Source organism: Peromyscus eremicus, chromosome 4 (assembly GCF_949786415.1).
Source record: "Peromyscus eremicus chromosome 4, PerEre_H2_v1, whole genome shotgun sequence".
Taxonomy (NCBI): Eukaryota; Metazoa; Chordata; class Mammalia; order Rodentia; family Cricetidae; genus Peromyscus; species Peromyscus eremicus.
Window position 1 is genome coordinate 84,574,693 of NC_081419.1, and position 15,811 is coordinate 84,590,503.

The window sequence follows — 15,811 nt, forward strand, 5'->3', positions numbered from 1 at the left end:
CACCCGTCTTCAGAATATATGTCTGGTTGTGGACCAGAGCTCAAGTGGAGTCAGGTTTTCTAATGCTGTTTGCATTTTAAGTGGTACAAAACCTTAGAAGAAAACAAGGCACTTATGGTAGAACTTCAGACCTTCATTACTTTGAATTGTAGTTAGTGAAGATGTTTTCCCTGTGTCCCTAAGATCAAGGTAGTAAGTGTAGCCGATTAAAGAAGGGGAGAGGATGTTGAATGTTTAGCACTCAGTAGCAACTAGAACTTGATTGTGAATGAATAAACTAAATGAAGCCCAGGGATATAGGATGTTTACAGAGTGACCAGAGAGAACAGAGGAAATTGTTTTCTTTTCTTTTAGATACTTTGTTTTAATGTGTAGAAGTGTTTTGTCTATATGTATGTATGTGTACCAACATGTCTTCCTGGTGCCCTCAGACGTCAGAAGAAGCCATCAGACCCCTTGGAACTAGGGTCACTGATAGTTGTAAACGGTCCTGTGGGTTCTGGGAGTCAAACCTGGGTCCTCTGGAAGAACAGCCAGTGCTTTTGATAGCTGAGCCATCTCTCCAGCTCCTGTTTTCTCAGTTTTGAGATAGGGTCTCACTGTATATCCCAGGCTGGCTTTCAGCTTGAGATTGTACTGTCTCAGCCTCCTGAGTACAGGCATGTACTGTCTGACTGGAAATAGACCTTCTTGGAGGAGAAATTACAAATTTTGTTTTATAAATTAAAAAATTAATTGAAACTAAATTGTAACTAGGAGTATCTAAAGCTCCCTTTGAATACATGGGAAGACTGTTTTTTAAAAAATCAGTTACAGAATCCGTCTGCTTGAAAGACCTACCCTGGTAGAATCAAGAAGTGGAGAGTACTGTGCTCTGGCAGAACTGCCAGTTAATGGTCCATATTTAGCAACAGTTTTCCAGGTTACCTGTTTGCAGGTGATTTTATACGAGTTTCTGCCTTATTTCCGCTTTGTTTTGTTTTCCTTTTTTAATGTTTCTGAGCTATGGGCCTGAGGAAATGGGATGAAAAAATGAGCAAAGGAAACAAGGAATTCATATCCTTCTTTATTCACTTTACTCCCACTTAAATTTTCTATTTTACAGTTTCTTTAAGTGTCTGCTTTCCAGCCTTTACTTGGAATCTAGGCTCCCAACAACTCTTCCTTTTTGTCTGGAGTATGGTGTCCTGGGTTTCTGTGGAGAGAACAAGCTGACTTGCCTCCTGAAAGCATTCTTCCTTGACAGACTGGTTTGCTCCCCTCTGTGTAAACACTCCTGTCTGCTGACTAGTAGGCTGTATTTACGAGGCCCCCAGAAAACACTGCAAGCTGCAGAGTGACCGTGAATAGCAAACTTAATTTGGCTTAATGTGTTTTGGCTTGCTTGACCTCACCAGAATAAAAATGTGCCTGCTTAAATTATTGTATTGGAAGTTAAAAAGAAAAATTCTAGACATACTTAATTCATTGGAAGAATCTTGGGACTGCTTTAGCAAGGGTTTAAGTCCCTGTTTAATGTCCTGTTGTCTTGAGAAATGTTTAGTACCAAGTTTTATCACAGTTAGGTTACTGTGGATTCTGAATTTTAACTCTGAATTAGTTTTTTTTTCTCTTGTTACTTTTTTTCTAGACAACTGGCTGGCAACGACCTTTCTTTTATCCACCCCAAAGCCTTGTCTGGGTTGAAAGAGCTCAAAGTCCTGTAAGTATGCAGTTTTCAAGCTTCACAGCTGGCTGTGTATTTTCTTTCTGCAGAGTCAACATGCTTGGAGCTAGGTTAAGCACAGTTTCTTTTAGTTGAGGATTAAAAGGTTTAAGGCATGGCCAATGGGCAGTGGAGCAGGCTGGAGGTTGGTCTGGGCAAACTTGGGTCTAGATAACGAAGGTTAAAATTCTAAATTGTAAGTATTCCAATCTCCAGGGCATCACAGACTTTCGGTGCTGCTAATGTATTTAATCAAAGCCACATTTAAACTTTATTGGTAGGGTTTCATTTCTACTGACTTTATAGCTATAGGGGTTTTTTAATTAGTCCACCCTAAAAGGAGAGAGTTTTGTAACTGCTTTACATGTTAAAAAAGCATTTTAGAGCTGAAGAAATTGAGGTGTCCATGATTTATAAAGATAGTCAGAGATCAGAAGAGAAACTTCTGATCATGCAGGAGCTTGGAGTGTGACAACCTGGAGATGGGGTTGACAGCCACCCCTTCCTCCCCTTTTGCCACTACTGCTCGGACAGAGTCACCAGGCCTCTCTGATTCCATGCTTTTGGGTGATCCTCTTACAAGATGTGGTGACAAGCGTGGCTTTAGGTAGAAATGGAAAGGATTTCGTTTTCCCAGAGAGCTCTCTGCCTCCGTTCTCTAGGTCCCGGCTTTACAGTGACTGAGGGGTAATAATGTTTCCTGCAGGCACCGAAGCCATTGCAGCTTCTCCCTAAAGGCCCAATGTCTGCTCTCCTTGCAAACTGCCTTTCTCTGGGCTCTGCTTTCTTCTGCTTTGAGAAGGCATTAGAAATTCTGACAGGCTTGTTAATTAGACCCCCCAATGAATTTATTCTGCATCCTAGTGAACATTCTAGGGTGCCCAGGAATGAAACAACCCCTGGAAATGCGGTCACCCAGCAGCAGCATTAAGAAATGGCCTAGGATAGCAGCATCCATTTCATTTCTGAGTTTAGAGCAAACACTTTTTTACATTGTGCAGTTTTCTCGCCCTAGATGCTTTCCACTCCACACACCCCACTTTCAATGCCATTAGAAATTCTTTTAGGGAAAAAAATATGGCTCCATATTCTTCTATGAAAAAAAAATAGTAACTATGACTTATTAATCGCTAACCAAAAATTTTGTTCCAGAACACTCCAGAATAATCAGTTGAGAACAGTACCCAGTGAAGCCATTCATGGATTGAGTGCATTGCAGTCTTTGTAAGTAGTGTTTTGTCTTCTGCATTCTTGGGTCATTGGAGGGCCACTGTAGCTGCTCAAGAGTAAGGGCCTGGAACCCAAGGCCAGATGAGCTTTATCCTCTTCCCTGAGATGAAAATGGGGACGGCCAGTTGCTGTTATTAAAATATTCTTTGGTGAGGCATAAAGTGGTCCTTCAGTGTACTTTCTTGACTCAGGCTTGGGGAACATCTGTGAGTGTAGGGTGTACATGGCTGCTGATACTCTGAAACCAGAGTTTAATGTGCAGGAGTTCTGGTGTCTGGTGTCCTGACAGCCACGATGATTCTGGGTTAGGCAATTCAGTAATTGGTATCAGTTGAGTTTAGCGTCTGACCTGTGGGCTTGAAATACCTTTTGGGGATAACTTGGCTGTCTGAGCTCCCTCCTTTCCCAGGATTTTTCTTTTTTGATAAAACTTTGGTTTTATATGGCATATGCAGGGTTTTAATTCTTGGATTTTTCCATGAGCAGTCATTAACTTTGAGTGTTTTTTTAATACCACTTTATTTGCTTTTTTACATTCTTCATATACAAAGAACTTGGCTTTTATATGATTCTAAATGCTTTTCTTACATCGGCGTTCTTGATAAGTAATGAGCAAATGACTGTAGAGAGAATTTTAAGTAACTTGCCCAATAGCACATAGCTAGTAAAGGCACAGTGGGGATTCAAAACCAGACAGACCTGTTCCAGAAGCCTAATTAATCTGAATTTCTTAGCAGAGATACTAGTAATCAGTGTGAAATGAATGTTAGAGTGAAAACATACTAATAAAACACAGGTTGTAAAAGTTAAACTTTAAATCATGTCTGTCACAAACAAGGAGTACCCTGGGTGTTGGCCATTGGAGTTTTAGTTCAGATAGAAGTTAAGATTATGCATATTAAATAGTTCACTTTACAAAACGGGGAAGTTATGGAATAGAAGGATTTGTTGCTTACAGAGCACATTTGACTCAGAATGAGTCAATTAGAACAAGTTGCTTTTACAGAACTGTTTGGCTAAGTATGCTCTGCAACTAAGGAGGCGTTTGGGGGGAGGGGTCTGATCTCTTCCAGGTCTAAATTCATTGAATGTCCTAAATAGGTCCTGTTTTCTTTTGGTACTTTACAATTAATTGATTTGACTTTAAGACCTTCACATTGAATCATTGTTTTCCAAGACTTAATGATCAAAGGACCAATTATTTTGCCTAGTTCTAAGGCAAAAAAGAGAAAACTAAAATCTCATTTTCAAGTTCAGGACAGAAAAATTACCAAGAAAATTTCAGCAGATTGTTTCTTACTTGTGGTCGGCACATACATTCAAGAGCATGTGGTGTTTGTTAGTAAGATGGGTGAATTGAAGTGGAGCTGGTACAGAACCTGGAGTTAACCAAAGCTCAGGGTGCCTAGTACTCGGTGCACGGTTGCTAAAATTATCTCAAATTGTTATGAGAATAAAAAGTCAACTCAAAAAAAATTCACCCCCTCTGTGTGTGTTTGTGTGTGTGTGTGTGTGTGCGCGCGCGCGCGTGCGCGCGCGCGCGCGCGCGCGCGTGAGTGTGCGTGCATGTGAGTGCGTGCACATGTTGCTTTCATATGTAACAGAAACTGTAGGAGGAGCTCTGTATCAGCCGTGCTGTATTTAAGAAAGAAGTGTTCTTGGGTTTGTTAGCATAGTGGGTGTTGTGGTCAAGTGAGATAGCACTGAAATTCTACCCTGGTGTAAAACAGCCTTATCAGCATTTGAGTCAGTTTTCAAATCTGATCTTCAGACCCGAATTACGGTAAAGATTTCCTTGTGGTTTCACCACAGACCTTGAAAAGAACAAAGTTCATTAGGCGTTGAAATTGACCAGAAGGTGTTTGAGATAAGTGCATGCTTGATGGTAACTAGAAAGTCAGAGTGGATTGTAAGTATTAATAGAAAGATAGCTAGTGTAACAGCCTCTTACAAAGTCATTACCAGAACACAGTATTAAAATGGCAGTCAGAATGAGCTCTATGGTAGTTTTTCTTTACATTGAATTTATATTGAATATTAAAGGATCTCAAAGATGAAATGCCCTTGGATTTCTTAAATATTTTAAAAGTCTGTTATAATATTTGCCCTATTGAAAAGTTAGAAAAGAGCTTTTGATTACACAGAATATTTGTTTATTGATCACAGATTGTTTCAACACTAGAACAGTTATAGAACATGGGCTCACAAACTGTGCTCCAAGCCAGATTCAGCCGCCTGTCCTTAATAATCCAATTAAGAAAGTCAAATCAAAGGCGTGTGCCACCACCGCCTGGCGGATCTCTGTGAGTTCGAGGCCAGCCTGGTGTACAAAGTGAGTTCCAGGAGAGGCGCAAAACTACACAGAGAAACCCTGTCTCGGGGAAAAAAAAAAAAAAAAAAGTCAAATTAATAGTGGGAAGCAGGAAAAGGAGATTTATTCAATGTGGCCACATTGGAAAGAGGAACAAAGAGATCCATTGAGCCCACAAGGCCCATCTTTGGGATCCTGGAGTGAGATTAACGTTTAAATGGAAGGCCACTGATCAGTCAGTCAGTCTCAGGGTGTGGTCCTGCTGGTCACTGACTCATGGCATTTGGGCTTTGGTCAGATCCCACAAGGTGACAAGTTATTAGAATGATGTGAAATCTTCCAGGCCCCTTACAGTAATATTTTGTCACTATAATTTTATTTAAGGCAAAAAAAAAAAAAAAAAATTAAAAGATGTGAGTTTTAAGGCTAAAATGCATTCCTGAGAATTGACAATGTACATTTTCAAGATAAAATATGGTTAATATATTGCTAACCTTTTAGAAAGGGATTTTTTTAGGACTTAAAAGTAATATATACATACTGTATGGTGTTTTGATAGTAGGACATTGCAGAAGCTCACATAATCTCTCCATTCTGTGAAATAGGATGCTGCTTAGCATCCTCTAACAGTCCGTTGTACTGCTTCTTGGTCTGTTAGGATGGCTGTTAATAGTGTAGGTCACTGGGACACAGCCCCATTTCTCTGTTTTGGTTATAGTGTTAGAGATTGAACCCAGAGCCTTTCAAATACTCGTCAAATTGTCTACCACCAAGTTACAAGAAACCACATTTAAAATTTTTCCTTTAAGCTTTGATCTCAGTATAAGTCTTTACCCTTATAGGTGTGTGGCTGATGCCCACATGAATTGGGTATTTAGATTAAACTCTTGAATCCCTTGTTTTACAAGACTCCACAAGTCCTTTTTACTCATTTTATCTTCGTATCCCAGGGTACCATTTTTCTATAGCTCTTCTGTTTGTGCTCTTACTTGTGTGCACTTTTCTGATTTTGGAAAACTTAGCAGAGATGGCATCTGTGCCTTCACTACTGTATTACTTTCTCACATAAATGAGAGTTTCATTGTTTTCTTACTTCAGACTCACTTGGTTGATGGTATATGATGGGGAATTCATAGGAATGTGTATCGCTAGTACTGAATGTTTACTATGTATGGTATTTGTCATATTTAATGAAACATTTTACAGAGGAGACTTGATTTCTGTAGAGTATTATTGGCTTACTTAGAAGTACCTCTGGGCATTATTAAATATAAATACAATTTAGCATCACTGATAAAAATAAGTAATTTAAACACTTAAACTGCTGTGACAGAGAGAAACTGGGGAAGAAATTTAATTTGTAATCAAAGTACAACCCAAGTCTCTCTCTTGACCTATGGGGCCTGTGTATTCTGGACTCTGTTTACAGTCACAGGCATGTTTCCCTGGACCCTCCCTCCACCCCTGTGTTCTCGTCACTCTGACCTTCGGTTAGCTGGGTGGTCTTTCCAAGCTTGTCTCTGTTGGTCTTGATCTTTGCCTAAAACACTTCCTGCTCAACTTCTGCTTGCCCTTGCTAATTCCTTAGGCTCCAGTGTAAATATCATCTTTTTAAAGATAATTGTCTGAACCGTGTACATTTTTGGTAGCTCCTGCTGCTCCCAGTGTCCGTTGGTTTTCATCCCCAGCCCTGCCGTTTACTTGGCTGCATTTTTTTTAAGCACTCTGTTCACTTTGTCATTTATTACTGTGCATCTCCCACCCACAGAGTGCCTCCTACCATTTCATCTTTTATGTCTAACAAGATGTCAGTTTGAATGCAGAGGGAATTGCAGCTAATCAAATCATCTACAAGTGTAATTCAGTTACACTGTGTGGTTAATCTCTATGACTATGGTTAGTGTCTCTTCCCAAGAATGGGTTCCCGGAGGTTATGACTTGTATCTGTGTGTTTAAACGCTTTCTTATCTGTCCATTAAAGCATAAATAACAGCGAAACAACTAAGCAGCTCTGTGTCTAGTACATTGCCAGTCTGCTATATTGAAGATACCAGTATCTTTTCATGGATAAGCTCTAGAAATACCCAGGGAATATACAAACCTAAAGATGTTTATGGCTAGTGGAGTTTCCTATGATCTCTCTTCAGTGATGATGCTATCAGAAGCTGCCCAGTAGATATCCACAAAGACCCATGGCCATTAGCCCTTGGTAATGTGCCTCAGGATGGAAAATGTGTGGGCTGAGAGCAGGTAGCTGGGAGTGGGAGACCAGCAGTTTCCTGCAGTTGAAAGTGGCATTAATGGTAGGGGCTGAAGTTGGAGCAGGATAAAAAGACAGAAGGCAGGGAAATCTCTTTAAAACTCAGAAGGTTTTGAACTTTAAAGTTGCCAGATACCATTTCCTTTAAAAAAAAAAAAAAAAAAAAAAAAGCCATTGAGTTTTTATCAGTTTTTTTCTTTTCCCTAACTTTCACAGAGAGGTCCAAGGCTATGAGACAGGAATGCATGTGATAAACATCAGCAAGAGATTATGAGGAACGCTGGGATTTCCTGGCTTGTACAGTTCCTCATCCTGCTAACACCAGGCTGTCTTTGTATTGAAAAGTGATTATAACAATTACACTTGGTTGTGGCAACAGAAAGAAATACTTGGGATTTAGCTTCCAGGTTTTTAGATGGAATCTTAAACATTAAATAATCCTGTTAATTAGGTGGCCCTGAATTCCAGAATTTTCTGAAAGAGATGAAACCTTAAAGCCATAGTAGTGTTGATTGCAGAAGTTTAATTTTCCTGTGAACAGTCTGACCCTTTGTGAGTGACTTAACTTTTGGCAACCTTAAATATTTAGCACTGAGAGAAATTTACTTTACCAATAGGACATGTTTTAGCTGATCTGCTAACGTAGTTGAGAATCTACTGAAATGGGTTTGTTGCTATTTGAAAAATTGTAAACATTTTCTTATTTTTCCTTTTGGTATCAAATCAGAGTAACAGTTAAATTCAATCTAAAATATTGGCTGTACTGTAACATTGGAGGTAAAGTAGTTTATTTGCTTAGCTTCATTTTTCTTGTTTTCTGTATCTTTTTCATGTGGGGTGTGTGTGTGTGTGTGTGTGTGTGTGTGTCTGTGTGTCTGGGTCGGTGTGTTTGCATGTATATGGGCACAGGACTAACTGCCAAGCCATCTCTTTAGCCCTCTTTCTGTATCTCGGGTAGGTATACTCTGAAACATAAATTCCCAGCTTGAGCTTTGTGAGTTTTAAGTATATCCTTCCATAATGAAGTTAGCCAGGAAAGAACTCTGATGTACTGATCTTGGAAGTTTCAGATTTGTGTTGTTTTTCAAGACTTCTATTACAGTAAAATAAAGAGAGGTCAGCATGGTTCGGGCTGGTTTTATGACTCCTTTCTGTTTGGAAGTGCTAGAGCTGTCATCTCCGAATTGACTCCTTCCTCACTGTGAATGTTTCTGTTTCTCAGACGCTTAGATGCCAACCACATTACCTCAGTCCCCGAGGACAGTTTTGAAGGGCTTGTTCAGCTACGGCATCTGTGGCTGGATGACAACAGCTTGACGGAAGTGCCTGTGCGTCCCCTCAGCAACCTGCCAACCCTCCAGGCACTGACCTTGGCTCTCAACAACATCTCCAGCATCCCTGACTTTGCGTTCACCAACCTTTCAAGCCTGGTGGTTCTGTATGTGGCCAACCCTTTTATTACTGTATGTTTGTGTTAATTTGGGGGCAAGATGGGTTTCTTGTGACAAATTATTATATAAGTGGCCCAGTGATCTTGCTTCTAGACAGTTAGTATTTGGGGGAGTTGCCCTTGATAAGGTCAAACATGCTGACTTCTTGAATAATACCTGGTCATAGATGTTGAGTCTTTTAAAAATAAGTAGCCACTTGTAATCACCTTTTAAAAATAATTGGATCATTCACCAAATACTTTTTTTTTTATAACTTTTGCTTTTGTATAACCTTTGTTTTTATCCTAACAATGAATTTGTTTATTCAATATTAAAAGAAGGGAAACTGTTTTGAAATGCTTAGAGAAATAAGTTCAAAGGATGTTTTGTATTTTTTCCAACTTTTCCGCTCAGAAAGTTCTTGATTATCCATGTCTTTCATCTTTCAAAACTCAATAAGACATAATACAGTCTCATTTCTTTCTTTCTTTCTTCTCTCTCTCTCTCTCTCTCTCTCTCTCTCTCTCTCTCTCTCTCTCTCTTTCTCTCTGTTTGTTTTTCAAGATAGGGTTTCTCTATGTAGCCCTGGATGTCCTGGAAATCGATGTGTAGATCAGGCTGGCCTTGAACTTACAGAGATCCACCTGCCTCAGCCTCTTGAGTGCTGGGATTAAAGGCGTGTGCCACCACCGCCCCCCCCTTTTTAACCAGTCTCATTTCTTTCAGAATCTATTTCCATCTTCAGTGATATAAACTCCATAATACTGTCTTCTCACCCCCAAGAACGTACCAGTGCTCTGCTTCATGTGAAGGAGGAGCTAATCTAAAGTTTTATTTTGACATGAATGAAAATCAAGTAATCTTCAGTGTGTTACCATTTTCTGCATTAGTTTCCCCCTAATGTTGGCACTGTGTCTTCAGGGAGTCACTGTCAGCTTTCTGTAACTGAGTGTGGAAATGTTTAGCTGCACCATTGCTTTCAGCCACACCATTTTAGACACATTAAGCTTCCAACAGTTGCATTTGGGAGATGTGAATGTCATTTTGGTGTTTTTTTCCCATAGGCATCTTCATAACAATAAAATTAAAAGCCTCAGTCAACACTGCTTTGATGGACTAGATAACCTGGAAACTTTGTAAGTACATTTATATTTTGTACAGTCACATTGTCATTGGGACAGTGCAATCTTAAACATACTGCAATTAAAGGAAAGACATTGAGAATAGCTCATTATTGATAAGCTTCAATTAACAACTCAGTTTTCACCATCTAATAACCCACTTGTGAAAAATAATTTCAATTTATGATTCAAAACTAGTACTTAAATGTGAACTTAAAACTTTCCCCTTCCCCAAATATGTATTAAAAGCAGCTCCATCTGCAAAGATGTATACCTTTCTAAAATGTTAATTTTGTTAAATTTGTGACAGTTTGGGAACTTTGACATTTCTAAAACCTAATTCTATTTGGGATAGTTTGCTATTTATTGTTGGTTTTTCTCTATGATTTCAGTAACCTAGCTAATTGTTTAAATTGGTTGGAATAGCATGTCTGTTTTCATATGCTGATATGTAACAGATTAATGTTTTAAAATTTTGCATGATGCTGTGTTCCCACTAGCTGAAGAGGGATTTCTGGCTCTTTGGACTACACATTGTCCAGTCTTAAACTAGCAGACCTTATATAGCTGTGTGTAATTGAAACTAGACTGTTTGCTTTTGTTGTTTTCGTTTACATTAGTTGCATTATTACCTGTATCCAGAGATGCATGATGTTCACTGTTGTAATACAGTAAACTGATTTGGAGAATGTCTCCTTTGGATGACCTAATTGAAATACTTAAGATCTGTGTAGTATTTTGTTGAACTGAAATTTCTAGTTAACTGTGAGCTATTGAGACGATTTCAAGTTTTATAGGACCTTAATCAACCTTCTTGTCAAAACAAATAATAGACACCAGTGGATATTTGAGCTCTAAACTCGGGTCTCCTCTGCTGGATATATTTAACTGGGTGGTAATAAAAGCTAGGCCATGTATGCTATTCAAATTATATTAAAATTAAATGTCTTCTTCCCAGTTAATTTAGTTTTTATTTACTATTTTCCCTTCTGTGTAGAAAAGGAAATCAATAGGTTTTAAAGAAGCTGACTTTTAATTCCTTTTCTTTCTCATTCGGAAATCAGCCACAATAACCATATGCTATCATGGTTTTTTCTATGTTAAGAGAAATTAAAATGTAGTCACTCTCAGAACTAGACCTGCATTGTTATAGATCACTGTGACTTAATCTCTCCCTAGTGAATATACCATTGTCCGTAATTCATGGCCTGCATGAGAACAACTCTGGTCTTTCCGTTGGCTTCTCAGTTCAAGTTCTTATATCAGAATTGCAGGGGGCTGCTGTCCACTCCAAGGGAAGCCTAAGTTTCATACTCTTGTCACCTATACATGGATACTTAATAAATTCTACTTGATGGTAAATTTTCCGAGAAATGACACAAGATTTGTATGTTTAACCCTTCAGTGGCCATGTGATCTGACAGTGCTCTGAGCTTGCAAATTTATTATTTATTTATTTATTTATTTACCTAAAAGCATAAAGATAACTTTTCCTATTTAATATTCTCTAAATATCTGTAAATTAAATTAAGCTCCTATAGGGTTTTGAATGACAATGTAGTTGGGAGAGAAAGATTGTTAACTACAGGTTGTGATCATTTAATGTGTGTTTATACCAGAATGTCTTACAGTTTATGACTGCTGATCACTATTCTTGATATTTTCTCCCATTTTTTTCCTAGGGACTTGAATTATAATAACTTGGATGAATTTCCTCAGGCTATTAAAGCCCTTCCCAGCCTAAAAGAGCTGTAAGTATTGCTTTTTCTCTTTATGATGAGCATCTTGGAGCTCACCATTAAATACTCTAGTAGTTAGTTCTTGGAGCATCTTCTTCTCATTATATAGATCTATAACACATACAAACACATGCATAGTCAGTCCACAAATCAGACTGTATTAGCACAAATGGTTGTGAGCATAGATTATTGTACAGGAGTCGATGCTCCTGACTAAAAGGCATGAGGTACAGTCTGCCTGGAGGAGCTGGCAGTCTTAGCTCACTAGAAAGGCAGAGCATGAATGTCAGCAGATAACTGTTTCCATATAGAAATCAGGTGTGAATAAGTAGGACAAATAAATCATTCCACGAAAAGATCTCACCGAAGCCTGGGGTCATTGGAAGATAAATCACTAAAAGAAAGGAATTTGACCACATCTAAACGGTAGGAAAACTTAAAACGCGAAAGGACTGAGGGAGCATCTAGAGGCTGGGTTTGTCTTGAGCGGCGATGATAGATAGGCATGTGTATGGCACAACAGAGGTTGTGTCACGAGCTGAGAATTCACATTGCAGAGGTAAAATGCAGGCCTCTGCGGCGGCGATTTGGAGCTAATTCCACCGTAGATCTTCAAGCCCTAAAGTTCTTTGATGGTGAAGCAACAGGGACCGATAAGATTCCTGGCTAAGGAGTGGGTTTAAAAAGAATAAAATGGAATTCCAAATTCAGGTTTCTCAGTTTTCATGATGTTTATGTTAGCGCTATCAGTTCCGTTTGATGTAATGCTGGGCAGCAGTGGGCACTCTGGTTTTAACTGGTTTCAGAGTGTTTTCCTCCTGTCGTCCTAGGGGATTTCACAGCAACTCTATTTCTGTTATCCCTGATGGAGCATTTGGTGGCAATCCACTGTTAAGAACTATGTAAGTATTTTTGAAAGTTTCTTTGAATATATAATCACGTGCAGCTATGTCGAGAAATGCCAGATATCAGCATCAAAAGTAAAAAACTCGGGCTTTCTGATATATGGACACAGGGAACATGGATTTCATCTCAGAGTGCTCATAAGCATATGAAAACGTTGCCTCTTTTGGATATTTTCACAGCCATTTGTATGATAATCCTCTGTCTTTTGTGGGGAACTCAGCATTTCACAACCTGTCTGATCTGCATTCCTTGTAAGTATTATGCAAGTTTAAAAACACACCTGAATATTTATGCAGCTTGTTAAACAAAAAACAAGAATTAGTATTGTTGTAGCTTCAGAAAACGAATTTCTTTTCCCTGCCCTTTATGTGACATTTCAAAGGATAACTCTGTTTTTACAGTATTCTTATTTTATGTGAACACTTGACTAAATTATCACATTTTTAAGAACCTTCAAGAGACGAAACCCATTATATATGTTTATAATGTTGTAATTTCATGATAAAAAAAATGAAAATACTATGTAAGAAAAAGTTTGTTTTAAACTCATTTTTTTCTCTTCCCAATTTCTTACAGAGTTATTCGTGGTGCAAGCCTGGTGCAGTGGTTCCCCAACCTGACCGGAACCGCCCATCTAGAGAGTCTGTATGTGTGATCCTTACGTAAAGACAGCATTGCAGTCCAGTGTGCTGCAGAGTGCAGTGCTCTTTAGTGATGGGGATGGATTTATGGTCACTTTTTCAAACTCCTTTTGTGACTGTCAAGCTTGGAGATGAGTGTATTAGGCTTGAGGTCATTTAGCTCAGGCAGAGTGCAGCCTCCAGTGTGGACAGATCTGAAAAGGTTACTGAGAAGTAGCAACTAAATGGCTAATTAGAAGCAGAACTTCAGAAATTCAAAAGCAGGACCAAATGATCTAGATCATCAAGAAAAAAAAAAAGGCACCTTGGGGGAGATGCAATATATGAAAATTAAGTAATGTCAAGTTTCTCAGAATTGAAACTTTCACTTAGAAAGACAAGCTTTAATCAGACTAGGAATTCCAAAAACATACTAAGGTGGCATGCAGATGATGAAATATGGATAAGACTCACATGTTTATAATGGAATGGGAATGTGGGATGAGACATTGGGAAAATTATTTGGGACAAGATTTTTAAATGACCAGGTCTTGAGCTCCTGCACATCTGGCTATAGAAAAGATTCCTGGTGACTGGTCTGTGAATGGAGTATAGGTGCTTTTGTGATGTTGCTGTCAGCCCTCAAGGTAGCCTGCTTGGGCCTGGAGTAGCCCAGGGCTGTTATCTGTAGGAGTTTTACTATGGTGCACTATTTAAGTGGTAAGATTTTCATGTAGGGAATAAAAGAAGTTGGGAAGCACTGAAAAAGAGTTCCAGTTTGGTCCTTAAGGTAGTTTGTGCATGTTGAGAAGATTGGTCCAGGGAGTGTGAGCAGAGTACAGGGAAGAGATCAAGATGTAGGACAGTGAGCGCATGGCCAAAGCTACACCGGTTAACTGTGCTCCAGGCATTCAGTCCATAGTGGAGTTCTTCTGGAACGAAGGGCATGATCAGATTCTTTTATGGCTCGCTTCCTGAAATATTGAAGTATTTCGTCCTTGATCTATGTAGCAGCAAAAAAGAAAAGCAAGGGAGAGCAGGGGTGAGATAGTAGAATACTGTGTTAGAAGGAGTAGCTGGAACTGGTGATTGACTACGAATGGGGAAAGAGGCAGAGGGGAGAGGAGGGACGCTTCAGAATGCTGAGCTGGCTGACAGAAAGAAAAGGCAGAGACGTAACTTGCCGTTGGGTTCCGGGGTGGTTTCAGATGGGTTAGGTGGTGTGAGGAGAGATGGCGGGTTGTGGGAACTCAAGCTGTTACCTGGACAGTGTTCAAATCTTGTGCCACAGCTCTTTTTCGTTATTGTCAGATGCTGGATTGAGAGTTCGCCTTCCTACATGCCTACCTTTAATTGGTAGTTAGGCAGTGGGGTGCACAGGCACATATGCACTAATGTCCAATCATTCACTTTTTGTATATAAGAGGGGCGTTTCGTGCACTATCCCGACTTGAACTGTCTCTTAAGTAAATAATTGTTTTTCCACAGAACCTTAACAGGGACAAAGATAAGCAGCATACCTGATAATCTGTGCCAAAACCAGAAGATGCTGAGGACTCTGTGAGTTGGCTTATTCTCTCCTTCTCCCTATACCTTCCTTTCATGTGCTTTTTCAGATGCTCACTTGTTTTGAGTGCGCTGTGTTCATAAGGTTGTTCATAAGGCATTATGTGTTATGGATCATAATAATGATGTTTCATTATTTCTTCTTTGTTTCTTTCATGTAAGTAAGGGGTTCACTACTTCACAGGGTAGGGGTTGTGCGTCTGAATTTGATTTTTAGGATAGTATATTATGTTATCGTGTATTAATTGTTTTGTTACTTTATTTGGAGCAAAGTAAACTAAGAGACTAATTAGTGTTGTTTTGATCCACTTGTGTCGTCCCCCCCCCACATACACACACATTTTTTCTTTCATTCGTAACTAAGCAGATCCCACAGCACTGCTTTCTTGAGTTCAGAATGAACTAATTGTAGCTTTCTCAAATTTGTATGCTGACCTAGAAATTAAAAGGGAAGGCGTAGAACTCTCAGCAGAACAAACAATTAGATCCTGATTTATAAGTACTTAAAGGAGATAATAACAAAATAAATGATGAATTGACTGAGTAATTACATGTTATAGTGGACCCCCTAACTTACACACGATGAGTGCCACGAGGGAAAACCCAGTGACACCAAACGTTAACTACTCTGACATAATTTCATATACATGATCTAAAAGATGTAGCAAAGCCTTTTAATTAAAGAACAGCATAATACATGACATAAAAATGTATTGGAAAATATAAATTTTCTAAAAATCTATAGCTTTACTACTTAACACAGACATTATGCACATTATATTTTATATATGTTGCAGAACTTAGCATATTTTATATTGTTTACACTCAACACTGTGTTCTTTAACTTTATAAATCTCAAGTCTTGGATTGATCAGGGAATGTCAGGGAAAACAAAGCTTGTTTTTCTTGCCAGCTCTCCTCTT

The 15,811-nt window shown here is 38.9% G+C and overlaps 1 protein-coding gene across 1 annotated transcript in view; it reads left to right on the forward strand.

Annotated features, from left to right (window-relative positions):
* The window catches only part of Lgr4 (leucine rich repeat containing G protein-coupled receptor 4), a 99,264-nt gene that overhangs the window by 72,110 nt on the left and 11,343 nt on the right, over nucleotides 1-15,811 (forward strand). The window contains exons 3-11 of the mRNA XM_059261073.1: nucleotides 1,631-1,702; nucleotides 2,858-2,929; nucleotides 8,729-8,944; nucleotides 10,001-10,072; nucleotides 11,740-11,808; nucleotides 12,627-12,698; nucleotides 12,882-12,953; nucleotides 13,279-13,347; nucleotides 14,811-14,882. Of these exons, the coding sequence (XP_059117056.1) occupies nucleotides 1,631-1,702; nucleotides 2,858-2,929; nucleotides 8,729-8,944; nucleotides 10,001-10,072; nucleotides 11,740-11,808; nucleotides 12,627-12,698; nucleotides 12,882-12,953; nucleotides 13,279-13,347; nucleotides 14,811-14,882 (786 nt within the window). The remainder of the gene's footprint in view (nucleotides 1-1,630; nucleotides 1,703-2,857; nucleotides 2,930-8,728; nucleotides 8,945-10,000; nucleotides 10,073-11,739; nucleotides 11,809-12,626; nucleotides 12,699-12,881; nucleotides 12,954-13,278; nucleotides 13,348-14,810; nucleotides 14,883-15,811) is intronic.